Source organism: Zootoca vivipara, chromosome 1, assembly GCF_963506605.1.
Source record: "Zootoca vivipara chromosome 1, rZooViv1.1, whole genome shotgun sequence".
Lineage (NCBI taxonomy): Eukaryota > Metazoa > Chordata > Lepidosauria > Squamata > Lacertidae > Zootoca > Zootoca vivipara.
The window spans coordinates 49,338,356-49,354,884 of NC_083276.1; the positions used below are offsets into that span (position 1 = coordinate 49,338,356).

The 16,529-nt window shown below is 44.2% G+C and overlaps 1 protein-coding gene across 1 annotated transcript in view; it reads right to left on the bottom strand.

Annotated features, from left to right (window-relative positions):
* Nucleotides 1-16,529, bottom strand: part of CSTPP1 (centriolar satellite-associated tubulin polyglutamylase complex regulator 1) — a 117,411-nt gene that overhangs the window by 88,838 nt on the left and 12,044 nt on the right. Inside the window, exon 2 of the mRNA XM_035115058.2 lies at nucleotides 9,451-9,553. Coding sequence (XP_034970949.2) covers nucleotides 9,451-9,553 — 103 coding nt within the window. The remainder of the gene's footprint in view (nucleotides 1-9,450; nucleotides 9,554-16,529) is intronic.

Genomic DNA, 16,529 nt, shown 5'->3' on the forward strand with positions numbered 1-16,529 from the left:
CAAACACTCCCTCTACAAGGCAGCCAATCTAGCTGGAATCTGAGCACTAGTGACCGACTGGTTTAAAATATTGTGGTCCTCTCCATTAAGCTAAAATATCCAGAGTCATTAATTCACTCAACAGTGATTTTATATAGCTCTCCACAGAGTTCACCAACACTTCCACAACCAAGTAGTTAACAATGACATCAAGCAATAGGCACCCTAAAATTGAGGGGGGAAATAGCTTTATGTCAGACTTCCTACGGTTCATGTTATTCCTCACAGAGGGGTGGTGATCTGAATATTTCATTTGCCATCTTCAGGTATCCTTGTTAGGTGTTAAGCAAGGCAGCGGATGGGGGTTGTGAGGATGAGTGTGCTAACTATGCCCCACCACTGCTCACCTCCATGAGCTGGAGAATGAACTTCTGAAGTGGAGAGACTCTTGTGCTCATGCAAACGCTCCATGCATTTCAGAAAAATGATTTTCCATAGTGTCTCGCTGCTGAGATATCATAGCTCAAGAAGTCAGATTACAGGAGGCTGCCCACTTCAGACATCTGCCTTTCAGCTTACAGAGGATGACAAGAATGGTAGCTGGGGGACTGAAGCTAGTGCACTTGCCATTATGTCTCCCTTGCATGCTAACACCCAACAGGAACACCTGAAGGAGATGATTGTCAAATTATTTACCCAGAACTCTTCCTTGGGGCATACATTATGCAAGCAATAAAAACAGCAGTTCCATTCCTTGCAAAATGGAAGGGTTGTGCCAATAGATGTCACTTCCTTGCTCTATACAGAGCAGGGCAGATGACAAGCGGAAACTTAACAGCCCCACCACACCATGTAGAAGATATGCAACTATTCATCCTGGTGCATTTTACTGTTTATTCTGAAGGCACAGAACACCAGCTTTGGGTCACTGAGCACAAGTAAGTGGCTCCCAAGAGCAGGCTGGTCAGAAGATGTCAACATGCAGGCCTTTTCCCTACACTTAGATTAAATCCTTGTCACATTTTATCAGCAGAAAGGAAAGCCCAATTAGTGGAAGGAATAGAATATGCTTACAGCTCCACATCTCTGGCTACCAATTACAGTGGTACCTTGGATTAAGAACTTAATTAGTTCTGGAGGTCCGTTGTTAACTTGAAACTGTTCTTAACCTGAGGTACCAATTTAGCTAATGGGGCCTCCCACTGCTGCTGTGCCGCCGCTGCGCAATTCTGTTCTCATCCTGAAGTAAAGTTCTTAACTTGAGGTACTATTTCTGGGTTAGCGGAGTTTGTAACCTGAAGCATCTGAAGCGTCCGTAACCCGAGGTACCACTGTACAGGAAAGCACAACTAGCCAATAGAAATTAAGACTCGGTGGATACTATTCCAGCAAACCTCACATATGTAGAAACGCACTCAGATACCATGCTTCAGTATTTTATTCTGAAAGTAATGAGTGTCTGCAAATATGGCAGCCATTGAGCTTCTGCCAACCTGTTACCATCTTCTGACTGCGTGCCCATCTTATTTTTGCCAAACAAAAACCTAAAACCAGTATAACTTGATCAATTCACTTACTGTAGAGTCTTCGACAAGCTCTATGCATCTAGCTTTATGATGTTACAATAGATCAGGGTCCCCAAACTAAGGCCCGGGGGCCAGATACGGCCCAAACGCCTTTTCAATCCGGCCCGCGGACGGTCCGGGAATCAGCATGTTTTTACATGAGTAGAATGTATCTTTTTATTTAAAATGCATCTCTGGGTTATTTGTGGGGTATAGGAATTCGTTCATATTTTTCCCCAAAATATAGTCTGGCCCCCCACAAGGTCCAAGGGACAGTGGACCGGCCCCCTGCTGAAGTAGTTTGCTGACCCCTGCAATAGATCTTTGGCAGCTGTGAACCAACAAGAGTAGCTGAAGTAGTAATGCCATCTGGCTGCTATAGGCTCAGTAGCAGTGACAGCAGGCAATCCTTGATCAACATTTCTCTCTCCTTTCTTGGTCATACATAGCGCCTCCTCACTCCACTCCACTTCTCATCTGCTGTGATTTCGCAGCCCAAAATGCCAGGAAGGGCCTTGCAAATCAGGGTTTGCAATGGCCATGCATTATTCTGAACCCATGAGCAAGCGAAAGAGAGGAAAAGAGGAATGAGTTTGTACACAATCCAGTGGCCAGCTGCTTTAACCCGATGACTTCAACCATATATCTAAACCAGGCCCCAGGATTGGAGCCAGAATGTAGGTTGCACACAGCACAAGAACTGATTCACCTATAAATAGAAAACTTCTGCTAACAGATTGGGCAGCAGCCTACAGAGTCCAACTGGCTCTTGCTTCTCTAAATCCAGGTAGTGGCTGCTGCCTGCTAAGCCAGTCAGGCAATTGTCAAATTCTGATGGGTTCTGAGAGGATCAACCTTTTAGTGCATAGTATACATATTATACTGAAATGGGAGTTTATCACTACAACGTTCTTCCTTCCTTCCTTCCTTCCAAGTGCATGCATTTGGTAGCAGACACAGTAAGGGCTAAGAATATGGTTCTTGTGAGCACAAGCAATGAAATAGTGCCCTGGTGAAATATACTCAAGGTGAAAGATACTCAAGAAACACACCGTATCCCTAAACTCTGAGCCAAAACTTCCACACCCTGCTTGATGATGACACTGCTGAACTATGAGAAAGCAAAAGGGAAGGAAATGGGGAAGCAGCAGGGGGACATTTTGTGGATAGCCTCTTCTGGAAATTGCTCACGACTCAAAGAAGCCCAGTCTTGTGGTTTGAGAATCATGGCTCTGGGTCATGAATCATGCATGTGTACATTTGTACTGGAGAATGCAAAGCCCTTGTTCTTGAGCATGGGTAGACAAACTAAGGCCCGGGGGCTGGATCCAGCCCAATCACCTTCTAAATCCGGCCCGCGGGCGGTCTGGGAATCAGCATGTTTTTACATGAGTAGAATGTGTCCTTTTATTTAAAATGCATCTCTGGGTTATTTGTGAGGCATTCCCCCCACCCACCCCAAAAAAATAGTCCGGCCCCCCACAAGGTCTGAGGGACAGTGGACTGGCCCCCTGCTGAAAAAGTTTGCTGACCCCTGATAACTGAACTGGAGGATCTGCTGCAAGATCCACCTTTAGTTGCAACCCTATGCACAGTATCTTGGATGTACGGTATGTCCCATCATTACTTCTTTCTTTCTGTATAACACTGGGATATAGAGGCATATCAGGCCCTTTGTGAGCTAGCTTTTCCTTTTCAGCACTCATGGGAGCAGGGTATCTTAGTTAAAACAGAAGACCTGCCAGGAATCAGCCACAGAAAATCCCAGTGGAAGCTTTGAGCCGAAAGGATCACTTCACAGCCAGGTTGGTGACAGCAGAAGTTTCACACATGCCACACAGCTTGTTGCAGCCAGCCAGTATTGCTGAGATAACATTGTCATCTCTTCACTGGAGCAGGGCAATGCTAAGGCCTTGGGGAAGAGTAGGGTGGGGAGTGAATAAAATTCTAAAAGAAAAGAAAGGAGGGAGGAAGGAAGGAAGGAAGGAAGGAAGGAAGGAAGGAAGGAAGGAAGGAAGGAAGGCCGGCCTTGGAACTACAGAATGCTAATATCAGCCCTGAGTGCTCCCTGGAAGGACAGATCGTGAAGCTGAGGCTCCAATACTTTGGCCACCTCATGAGAAGAGAAGAATCCTTGGAAAAGACCCTGATGTTGGGAAAGATTGAGGGCACTAGGAGAAGGGGACGACAGAGGACAAGATGGTTGGACAGTGTTCTCGAAGCTACGAACATGAGTTTGACCAAACTACGGGAGGCAGTGCAAGACAGGAGTGCCTGGCGTGCTATGGTCCATGGGGTCACGAAGAGTTGGACACGACTAAACGACTAAACAACAACAACAAATATCAAGGTGAAAACACTCAAGAAGCACACCATATCCTGAAACTCTGAACCAAAACATCCACATCCTGCTAAATAGGCTTGATGATGACGAAAAACAGACTCTCAAGCCCTGGGGCTTTTCTCCCATCTTGCTGCCTGGTGGCTCAATCAAAGGCCGGAAGATTCTGCTGTCACTACAATTATTTTTACTCCAAAATGACCCCCGGTTCCTGTACCCCAACCAATGTTTCTACAAAATAATCTAGAGGAAATTAAGAAATCCCACAATTGTCTCTCAGCTGACACAAAAAACTCTCAACTGACAAACATGTGTAAAACTCTTGGTGTTCCTTTTGAATAGGTAGATGCCTCAGGACAGGCAGTGTAATTCATTGTGCTCTCACCAAGGATGTGACATTTCTTAGAAAAATCAAGGAATACGAACGTACAAAAGGAATTATTTTCCTTCAAAAGATGCAGAAACTGGGCTCACAAAAGAAAGTATTTCAGTTCAGGCCTTACAGCGATAACCATAAGGATGTAGACCCCAGTTTGCGTCTTTAATGTTTACAACTGACACCCTAATTTTACTGAGTTTGCTGTGAAACATCACTGGTCCTGCGTGCCATTGTCTGCTGCTGAGCTAGTGGCTGCAGTACTACTTTTTCACCATCTGCAATGATGGCAGCAGAGACCTCCCTCTTCTGGCTACTGTCACAAAGGTACAGTACAGAGAATAAAACACTAGGGTCTAACTCAGTGGTGGCCAAACTTGGCCCTCCAGCTGTTTGGGGGCTACATTTCCTGTCATCCCTGACCACTGGTCCTGTTAGCTAGGGATGATGGGAGCTGTAGTCCAAAAACAGCTGGAAGGCCAATTTTGGCCACTCCCCGGTTTAAAAGGAGCACCCTGGTGCCTTAAATGGAACACCGAGGAGTGTGCCATGTGCTCTGACCCTCTCACCCTAGAAAGATTATAGCAGCCTCCAAAAGAAATCATTGCCAACCCCCAGAGCTTAAGATAACCACTGACAAAATAAAACTTAAGAGGGATTGGGGGGGGAAAAACATTTTTCAAGCTATGCCTCAGCTGTTTCCCACTCCATGTCTTGCCCCCCTTGGGATAACGATATGTCTAGCTATGACTGTCAAAAAGAAAAACAGAATAGCAGCACCTGAAAATGTCTTCCTCTCCTGCATAAGCTTTTCAGAGACTCTAGGGAGTATTCAGCTTGAGCAGAAAACCCTTCTGGAATTTCATATCCTTCCTTTAGGAGTGTTAGAGAAATGCGACTCCACTTTCAGAAAGTCTTGTCTATCTGAGCACACCGGCAATCATTTACTCGTATTCTATGGCAATGTTACATTCACAGAAACAATCACATGTTTGTTTCACCAGAGCACCACAGCCAAGAGAGGATGCAGAGGCTCATCAGATCAAGAACTGGAGAGTCAGGTAAAAGGGGTGATGAGGTGGGGGTGGGAAAACACCGTCGATAAATATTTTTTAATGTTTTTAAAAGCAGAATGAGTAACCTTTCATCATTACTTTGTGGCTTCAGACTCTGAAATTTTAAGTACATACAAAGTATTTCATGGGCAGGGGTGGCGGTGGTGCGTGCTTAGCATACAAAAAGTTGTCTGTTCAATCCCCAGCATCTCCAGGTAGGACAGGGGGTGTCCCCCTCCGAAAACTGGGCTAAATGGACTCATGGTGCAACTTAGGAAGGCAGCTTCCTTCATTCCCATGCAATTTATGCTTATTCTAATGCTTGCACTGAAGAGGTGCTCAAATGATTACCCCATCTGGGTCTTCTGGACCCCTTTAACAGACGAGGCACCTTTCAGTGAAGGTAGATTTTGTAATTGGGATATAGCTGCTACTCATATATAGGGCTCAGTCTAAGTCCGACTTGCTGAAGCAGCATCAAAGGTCTGTGTTCTGTTACTATCCAGTCTGGACCCTGCACAAGATGAGCTTGTCTCTCTGCAGAGCAGAACAGAGCCTCCTTGATTCCAGCAGTGAGCGAATATGCATTTGACAGAGGTTCAAACCACATTTTGAGTGCTAATATTGTTGTGGTTCTTGTGGTTATTTTAGTTGGGATCTTTAGCGATTATCTTTGTGTTACATGAGGAAATGATATTTTTGTTCATTAGTCATGAATCACGAAGGAATACTTTTAGTGTGTTATGATTGATTTTAAATGTATTTCCATGAACTGCATGAATTTATTTCATGTATATGATTCTTATTGCTACAACTCGCTTTCAGGTCCTGATAGGAAGCAATGAATAAATCAAATAAATACTGACTTCCCCCTTTCTTTCTTATTTTTTCATTTTTAACACAAAGCAGACTCTTAAGTTGGAGCTGGAGAAGGGCAAATGGGAAGAGGTTGATTAAGCCTGTCTTCTTTAGTCCTTTTTCTGCTCAAAATCCGCCTTCTCCAGTCTGTTTCTCCACCAATTTAGCAAAACATACAAGGACCTTGTAGGTTCCCCAAACCTTTCCAACTATGGGTAAAACAGTCACTGTGAAAAGGCAGTTTTTAGCTGAGAAACCAAACGGAGAGGGAAGCGTTAAGTTGCCTCTTCCTGCCCATCCATTTTTCCATCTCAGAGAGCTGTACAGAGCATACGGTTTGCACCTTCCATACACAAGTTGCTGGATGATTCTCTTCTTCATGTCTTTGCTTACAGAAGAATTCTGATGGGAAGCAGTGAGGAATGTTAAGAATCCCAACAATGTTCACTACACAGACAGCCACCTGTGCCACACACAGCATGGCATTTCCCCACTTGGCTGGGTTTTTTTCTTCTTCACAAGCTGTGACCTCCCTTATCCCTATTGACCTAAAGACAAACACTTCATTCCTGCAATTCCCCATTATTCCAGCTTGCAGGCTTGAGCAGTCACAGCCTCATTTTTAGGACGCTAAATTGTTTAATGCATTCATGGTGCCCTTCACATTGTCTGTCTTATCTAAACGAAGGGCTAAAAGAGGCAAGACAAAATTCTTATTCCTCTCTCTAAATCCAAATTCTTCTTTATTCAGTCTGCTTGCTCTCTTTTAAAATGAAAACTGCATTTTTTTCATATTCTGCACCAGGGGTAGAACACAGCCTAAAATGCCCACAAAAGAATCTGTTTAAGCCTTAGGAAAGAATTCATTTAGGTTTAGGCTTTAAACCCCCCCTCCCCCCGCTATATCTGAAAGTGAGGGGATGAAATAAAGAGATGATTCTCAAAAATAAGAGAAGTGCTCATCAGTGGAGATAATCAGAGGAACAAGGCACTATGGAGAACACCAAGCCTTCTTGTGAAAGAGCTTCATAGTGAGAAGAGCACTTTATATGTAAGAGTTTCTCCACTATTTGGGCTGTCGAGAAGAGTAAGAAGAGAAGCACCAATTCCCTGCCTAAAAACCTGTTGCTTTAGGACAAGGATGGGGAACCTGTGACCTTACAGATGTTGTTGGACTTCCATCTCCCATCAGCTCCAACCAGCATGGCCAAGGATGATGGGAATGTAGTCCAGCGACATCTGTAGGGCCAGAGGTTCCCCACCCATGCTTTAAGATTTTTGTCCAAACCTGTGATACATTAAAATAATGTATGAAGAAATATGAAAGGTAAGGAAGAGTAAAGCTATTATTGTTACAGCACTATGTAACTGTTATTTCAGTTATTTCAAATACAGCCTTGATGTCATGCACAATTTAACATGGGGCTGGATCAAACATGCCAAATCCCATCCACACTAGTCATCCTTGAGAGCAGAATTTCATTTAGATTTGTTGGTGCATATTCCCCATAAATTAAGTTTGGGTTCAAGAATCTTCATCCCTACAGGAACAAAAATTAACTACAAAGATAAACATAACTACAGGTGTGATAGGCATGTTTGGATCAGCCACCTTGTTATACAAACAATCATCAATCTCCAGGCCAGGAGACTTGTTCACAACAATGGTAAAAGATTCAGGTCTGACACAGAAATAATAAAAAATAAAAATAAAACATTGTCCAGTAGCACCTTATAGACCAACTAAGTTGGTTCTGGTATAAGCCTTCGAGTTTCCTGCAACACCTCTTCTGTAGCTTTTCAGTGCATGGCCTTTCTCCACTCTAATTACTCAACCAAATTTTCAGTCCAGTCCCTACTCTCCATTAGACATCAGACTAGATCCTGAATAAAGGCAAAGAACAGGACTAAGAGACTGGTAAACTACAGTGGTACCTCAGGTTAAGTACTTAATTGGTTCCGGAAGTCCTTTCTTAACCTGAAGCGTTCTTAACCTGAAGCACACTTTCCCATTGAAAGTAATGGAAAAGTGGATTGATCCGTTCCAGACGATGAAAAATACCCCCTAAAACAGCAATTTAACACAAATTTTACTAACAAGACCATTGAGCCATAAAATGAAGGCAATAATCAATGTACCGGTACTGTACTATAAAATAAATAAGACAGTATCCTAGATGAAAAAAAAAAATCCTAAAATGCACTGATGATAGTCATTGTTTGGATGGGGGGGCTTTTATCAATTTCTGCAGTCACACAATCAACCAGTAGCCGAACTGGGCTCCACATGATCCCTAAAACAATGGCATACGGCAGAGTTCCCCAGAAGTCCCCCAAACGAAGGAGCAAAGCAGAGGCAAAGGCACAGGGCAGACTCACATAAACAAATCCCAAAATCCCTTGCAGAATCCCAAAATTCTCTACTCCCACTCCCCCAGCTGGGGGTGGGGCAAGGGTTGGTAAAGGGCTTTTCGGCCCAGGCTCATCTTTGTTTTCTTAACAGCTTCACTGCTCTTGGTCTTCATTAGGTAAGTGTTCCTTACCTAACTTTGGGGCTGGGATGTGACCTGCTGGGCATCCTGTGGATGTTAGGGCTTGGCTCCATGCATTTGCGGAGGCCTCGGAGAGCTCCCGCTGCTGCAGCCCAGTCGCGGAGCCTCCGTAGGCCCCGCAGATGTCTGGGCTTGGCTCTAGCGAGGCCTCCGAGAGCTTGGAACACTCACTTCCGGGTTAAAAACATTTGTAACCCGAGAAAACGTAACTCGAGGCATTCGTAACCAGAGGAACCACTGTACTCAAAAGGAAATCCTATTGATTGCAGCCTAAATGTCATGTGTCATTTGTGTACTCCAATGCTATGCTTTGCCAGTTAAGTACAAACCAACTTGGAAACCATAATTTTCATGGGTCAGATTTGGCATGCAATTTATACACTTCTCACACACATAAGCCTCACTGGGTCAAATTCAATTTTGTCAAAAATAAAGTCAGCTTCTTTGAAACCCACAGGACCTACTAGGTGTGAACTTGCAATAGGACTGGACAGTTCTCACAGAAAAGGAAGCAATAGTTGGCTGCATATATTTCTAATAGAGTTGAGCTGGACTTGGCAGTTCATTTAAGTGCAGGTATGTTATATGTATGGGCTAATATGATATTTGCTGTCACAACATAGTCAGCATTGTGTTCTTTCCCATTCTGTGTTTGTCCTTCCTGTTGCTCTGATCCACTTTCAGACTAAGTTTGCTGTACTAGGTAGTGATGTACAGTACTTACTATTCAGTGAAGAATCTGGCAACACCATATTGACTAATATCTTCTCTGCTTTCCAACAGCTGGCTCACTGCATCTTCCATATATGTGAGGACATGTTGTTGAGCTGAAAAATAGGGAACATAAGGAAACTGAAACATGCAGGCTTGTGCAAGTCCACTGATTTGTGTGTAGCACTCAATCTTCCAATGTACAGTACAAAGCATGGATGTGTCAGTTACTATGGTCAGAACAATGTGCGAGCAGAGCCTAGATAATGAAGGAGGAGGTGTACACAAGGTGAACTTAACCTTTATTATTGTACAAGTCTCCCGTAAGTATACTTCCAGGTAGTCTGAAAGAAAGGTGCCTCCATTTTCAGAAGAACTGAGAATATGGGTGATATCCAAGTAAGTCATACTCAGAGCAGGCACATTGAAATCAGTGGGCTTAAATCCATTTATTTCGAGGAGTATGACTAACCTTGGATATAACCCTATGGCTTAAAATAGTGGTTGGCAAACAAAGTCTTCAGGACAGTACAACCCACAGCAAACTTCTCCTTCTAAGAGATCCCAAAGGGATGTTTTCTCAGGGGCAGTTGGGTATCCATCAAAGTAGCATTTATAAAAGTTGACACATTAGAGTCCAAATGGCTAAGCAGAACTGTACATTTTCAAGACTGCTGGTATAAGGGTTGTTAGAGCTTGACAAAGGACACTATTCATTTGCTGTAGAGTTTTTGGACAAGGACAACTTGGTGAAAAGCTTTAGCAACTTTACTGCTTTCACAAAAGGCCACACAAGTGGAGGGATATTGGCATAGATCTGTCCTTCTTTCAGCCACTTTTATGCCAACAACAAACAGAGGGCTTTTCCTGAACTGCTTTAGTGTTGTTCTAGCAGTACATCTGCAGTAATGTTCATCTCCCCATCTAAGAAAAAGGGTGGCGTTATTCCTCCAACCTAAGAATAAGAAAGTCCATTCTTTATGCACACAGGTCCATCCTTAAACTATAGCTCAACAGTTCCAGTACAAGGTTGTCAAATGAAACTGGACGGTATGGTCATATTTAGAATCTTATCTGGGATAGTTGTCCTTATCCTGCAAATGAGCAGCTTCAGAAAGTGGTAAGGGATAAAAGGGACATCCACCTAGAGCACCTTATCAGCTGAATCAACCCTGGCAATCAATGGGCTGACAGATGTTACAGGCAGATAATTCTCACATCCAGATAATTTCAGAATCAGATGATTGCTGGCTGATGTAGACAAGTTTATTACCAACAGCATAGCTTTATACATGCTAATAGTACAAAAAGTTACCAGCTACTTTTTCACCCTGTACAGTGTTGACAGTCAAATGGAATTTTTTCATCTAAAATTATTTGGGGAACTTTACAAATTTAACTTTTGGAAACTTGCATTTCTGATATGTTTTAACTCCTCACTTTTACATTGTCTTGGGATTTGAGTGAGAAAGAGTTCTATTGTAACAACTGTTACAACAGGCCCAATTCAAAGTGCAGCTTGGGGTCAGGTTACCTTTTTTAAATGTACTTTTTATTAAATATTTCTTGAGACATTAGTGTTACATTAGGAAGAAAAGGGGGAAAGAAGTGGAGGGGCCATGGTGAGTGGGGGTGGAATCGGGTGGTGATGTTTCTATTTTACTTAATGTATGTGTGGGGTTTTGTGTCAGCATCGCTTGTGCGGGTTCTCTTTACTATTCGCTTGTGTTTCTTTGGTGGTGAGAGGTTGGGGTTGGCCAAAGGTGTGGTTCCTTGTTTGTGATTGGCTGTGGTGAACTTTGTTTTCATGTGTGAGTGGGGTGGGTGGGTGTTTTTGAATCAGGTTAGCCATATTGATTCATATGCTGTTGGTGGATGCTTGTCATTGTCCTGTTGGGCTGTGTATGTGATAAAGGGGAGCCATACCGGGTGAAGGCGTCTTCTTCCATTTGTCCCCATGTCAGTTTATTGGTTCGTTTTTCTAATAAGGCTGTTTCCCATACTATTTGGTACCATTGGTCTATGCTTACTCCTGGGGGGTAAGGTTACTTGAAGAATCGCCTCCACCCACATGTACCTAACAGGACTAAAACCGCGTTATGCGGCCCTTCTGCAGGTATTCCTGTATTTTTGTATACAACTGTTTTTAAAATGCAGATTTCTTATATATATATATATATATATATATATATATATATATATATATATATATATAAAGAACTGTATTCCCTAAGAAAACAGCACAAGGAAACTTACTTCTCGGTTAAGAATGGCTGGTGATACATTTGTTCCTTGCCATCTTACTGCGGACTATATCCCCACCCAGACTTTCCCCAACATCCAGTCTGACTCAGAAGACCCACAGTTCTGCAAGCCACTGTAGTTGTGCATGCTAACCTCTTCCACCCACACATGGTACTTATAATGGAAAGCTCTTTCATCTTGTCATAGCTGACAGGTGGGAAGGCAGGGCAGGTGGACCCAAGGAGAAGCCTAGAGAAGACGATTTGCTAGTGGGCACTATGATTAAAACTTCAGATGAGGTCTGATTGTTATCAGGGACTTTTTCTGTCTAGAACATTATTTAGCACAATGGCAGAATGGGTAAAGTACGCCCTGGAAAATACCTTGCAGCTGGTGGTAAGACTGTGAGCCAGAGGTTCAAAGATTTTATCTGGCAATAAAAGATACAGGGCGTAGCTTTATTTAATTATTTTAATGCAAAGGAATAAATTTTTTAATTTATGTGAGTGATTAAAGAAAAATAACTCCACGCACCTGTGATGCCTCAGGGAGGAACGAGTCGTGCAACTCAGTCACACTCCTAAGTTAACAGCAACCAGGTTATTTTCTTCTCCTCCTCCCTCCCTCCCTTTCCCCTGCGTGCCCAAGTGCTGTGCTCAGAGATCTCCTCCCAGAAATTGACTGAGCCAGCAACGGCACTCATTAAATCCGAATGCAACATGCTAGTAAAAAGTCCTCACCTCTCACCTAAGAACCTCTTACCCAATTACAACAGGCAGGGCTTCCCCCACCCCCGCTCCACACTTTGGTCATGAAGATGCTCTTCCCATTTGGTCTGGTCCTGTGCCCAATATCTGAACACAAGTTAACTGTTCACACACACACACTTAAAGTGTGGAACAATTGTTATCGAGCACCTTGTAATCTGCATCTACAAGATTACACTGTGCAATCCATATTTACAAGTTTATATATCACAAAGCAGTCTCATAATTCTGTAATAATGACAGCATTCATTGTTAGAAGGTATCTCCCAGCCAGCTGCAATTTCACAAGCAAACACATTTATTAGCTAAATGTTATAACAAATTCACTTGTTTTTATAAGGTTTTGAAGAATTAACTAACACTGAAATTCTTCTATCCACCTCTTTTGAAGTTTCCCTTTCTCTTTCTCTATTTTTTTCTTCCTTTCATGGGGTTATTAAAGATAAGTGGTTCATTTAAAGTAAGATGGTACAAGGTTAAAACAGTTAATCAACCAATGCAGATAACATATTCAAACATAGATATCTATACAAGAAAGGTCAGGTGAGAGAAAACAGGAAGGGTGGTGGGATGAAGCAGGCAACAAAGTTATCATAATCACCACTTAGGTCTTATCAGTGAGACATGGTTATTTGTAACATTTTATTTTCATTGCCTCATTAAACCACAAATCTCTCTTTTAAAAAGGAAATAAATATAGTATTAGCAAATTTAATCTGTGTTCTGATCAGAGTTCTAACAAGCATTTTATCACACTCCTGTGAAAGTTAAATCATTTTGGCACTGTGGGCAGACAATGGAAAGCTGATAAGAATCAAGTTCTAATACACAAGATCCAAAGGAATCAAATGGTTCTGTTGCTCCAGGGTAAATCAGTAACCAAGCAGATGGAGGCACATCAAATAATGATTGGCATTATGGCAAATGCAGTATAGTACTAGTAGTGCTGAAGCCGACAGAAAAGCAGCTGTACTGCCCCAGGAGGGGGGAAAACACACAATAAAAACATCAACCTTGGGGCAATACCTTTATTTGGAAATTGAAAATATCACAACATTGTGTAAAGGCTTTTGAGGTCTCCAGAATTCATCATCAGACTAGATGGTGAACAGGAATACCCATGGCAATGGTTGTTTTTTGTAATTACACAGATAGGGAAACAACCACTGTACCGTATACAGTATATTTGCTTCCCAAGAGTGTGACATGTGACGTGATTAACATCTAATACAGCCGAATTTTACCATCTGTTGCCTTACCCTGGACTTGCCCACATTTTAGAATTTTTTAGCTGTCAATCCGCTTTCCCCTATTTGAATTAGACCAGAGTAGTCCACAACTGCATGTATTTGTATTTGAATTTGTATATGAACAACAACCTTGGTCTTTCCTGTTCATACCAACAGGTATTTCTCCCTGCTTTTTAATTTGTTGGTTCTATTATGCTAATTAAGTAGCAACAGGGTATGCCCACATATAGCTGTGCGTGCACCTTGTTGTGAAAAAAATTCCCCACCCAACAGCTGTGCAAAAGCACACAGTCAAATCGGGCAGTTGTAAATTTGCTTGCGCAGTTTTCTGGTTTTGTTTAAACCTAAGGGCTCAAAAGCAAATATCTTGCCATATAATACAAGCACAAGAGTGTCACCATGCTATACTTTGCTTGGCCACACACAGGTGGTACTGTGAACTACAGTGAGACAATAGCCTTCAGAGAGCTGTGGGGCCTTCGCAGCAGTGTCTGAGGACAGCAAGCAGGGCCGTCTTAAGTGCCCCTGTCGCCATGGTGCACCGGATCTCTCCGGTGCCCTATGGCCCCCCTGTCACCATGGTGCGCCGGATCTCTCCGGCGCCCTTCCACCCCGTTTCCCAGCGCGGTGGGCGGGTGGGCGCGGTGCTGCTGCGCGGCGGGTGGGCGGGCAGGCACAGCGCGATCTCTCCGACGCCCTCCCGCCCCGTTTCCCAGCGCGGTGGGCAGGTGGGCGCCACGCGCAGCTGCGCAGCGGACCGGCCGGCCAGCGGGCGGGTGCAGCTCGCTGCGCCCTCCTGGCGGGCCGGCGCCATAGTGCCCTGCGCCACCGGGGGTCTATGTAGAGCCGGCCCTGGCAGCAAGTGGCCTAGGTGAGCCACAGAGGAATAGTCATGACAGGCCAGGCTCAGCAACTGTCCTGCTCTGATTGTTCACCTCACAGACGATGCCATTTCACCCTTCTCCTGTGAGCAGGACAGTTGCTGAACAGCTGGCCCGATTTGTCATGACTCTTCCTTTGTGGCTCATGTAGGCTGTCCGCTTCCCTTCATGGGAGAATGCATAAAGGGGGGGGTTCCTCTGTGGCTAATTTGAGCCCACTTCTGCTGCAGTTTCCCCCTTCCTCACAGAGAAGCTATAGGGGAATGGAGGCTTTGCAAGGTCCAATGGGAGAGGGGAGAGGGGAGAGGGGAGGGAGATATCTATCTCTCCTTTGTGCCTTTTAAGCCTTTCCTTTCTCCAGGTAAGAGCACTCTGTTAGTGTTCAGAGGTACTTGATTTTGAGGTTCTCCCACTCTCTGCCTCAGGTGTAAAGGGAAAGGTCAACTGGGTTACCTTAGGTTGAAAAATGGAGAGTAGAGGAGCAGGTAAAGGTAAAAGACCCCTGGACGGTTTGTTGTTGTTTAGTCGTGTCCAACTCTTTGTGACCCCATAGACCAGAGCACGCCAGGCACTTCTGTCTTCCACTGCGTCCCGCAGCTTGGTCAAACTCATGTTGGTGGCTTCGAGAACACTGTCCAACCATCTCGTCCTCTGTCGTCCCCTTCTCCTTGTGCCCTCCATCTTACCCAACATCAGGGTCTTTTCCAAGGATTCTTCTCTTCTCATGAGGTGGCCAAAGTATTGGAGCCTCAGCTTCACGATCTGTCCTTCCAGTGAGCACTCAGGGCTGATTTCCTTCAGAATGGAGAGGTTTGATCTTCTTGCAGTCCATGAGCCTCTCAAGAGTCTCCTCCAGCACCATAATTCAAAAGCATCAATTCTTCGGCGATCAGCCTTCTTTATGGTCCAGCTCTCACTTCCATACATCACTACTGGGAAAACCATAGCTTTAACTATATGGACCTTTGTTGGCAAGGTAATGTCTCTGCTTTTTAAGATGCTGTCTAGGTTTGTCATTGCTTTTCTCCCAAGAAGCAGGCATCTTTTAATTTTGTAACTTCTGTCACCATCTGCAGTGATCATGGAACCCAAGAAAGTAAAATCTCTCACTGCCTCCATTTCTTCCCCTTCTATTTGCCAGGTGGTGACTTAACCGTTCATTCAAATTCAAACTGTCAAATTCAAATATGGGGTGTGGCGCTCATCTCTGCTTTCAGGCCAAGGGAGCTGGTGTTAGTCTGCATACAGCTTTTCCACGTCATGTGGCCAGCATAACTAAACCACTTCTGGAGCACAGGACACCGTGACGAGTGCCAGAGTGCACGGAAATGCCAGTTACCTTCCCCCTGCAGCGGTACCTATTTATCTACTTACCCTGGTAGGCTTTTGAACTGCTAGGATGGCAGAAGCTGAGACAAAGCAACAGTAGTTCACCCCGTTACGCACATTTGGAAAGCCGACCTTCTGATCAGCAAGCCCAAGGGGGTTGTCAATGAAGGTTTTGTGCAAATCTGAGGGATCAATTCTTGGGCTGCGGCCCTCTCCATCTACTGTTTATTCTGTTATCACCAGGTTGGGCACTGCTTGGGTGAAGACAAAGGCCAAGTAGGTAGTTCCGCCTTCTCTCGTCACCCAATAGCATTTCTTCATCTTCTGCACGTAAAGGACTTACTACTACCTTGTTGCTTTGACCATAGCCAAAAAAGCCTTTAAAAATTATTTTTCACCTGTCTTGCAAATGTGGTAGAGCACAGTGGCGTCACAACGGGGGGTGGGCAGTGCACCCCAGGTGCCATGTCTGGGGGGGGGTGACAAGAAGGCACCCTGTGGGGGCTCATGGCAGCGCGAGCAGCCAGCGCACCGCCACAGCCGCATGTGGAGGATCCTCCGTTTGCGGCTGCAGCCGGGAGCAGAGGATCCCGGCGTTGGCGGCAAACCACTATGTACAGC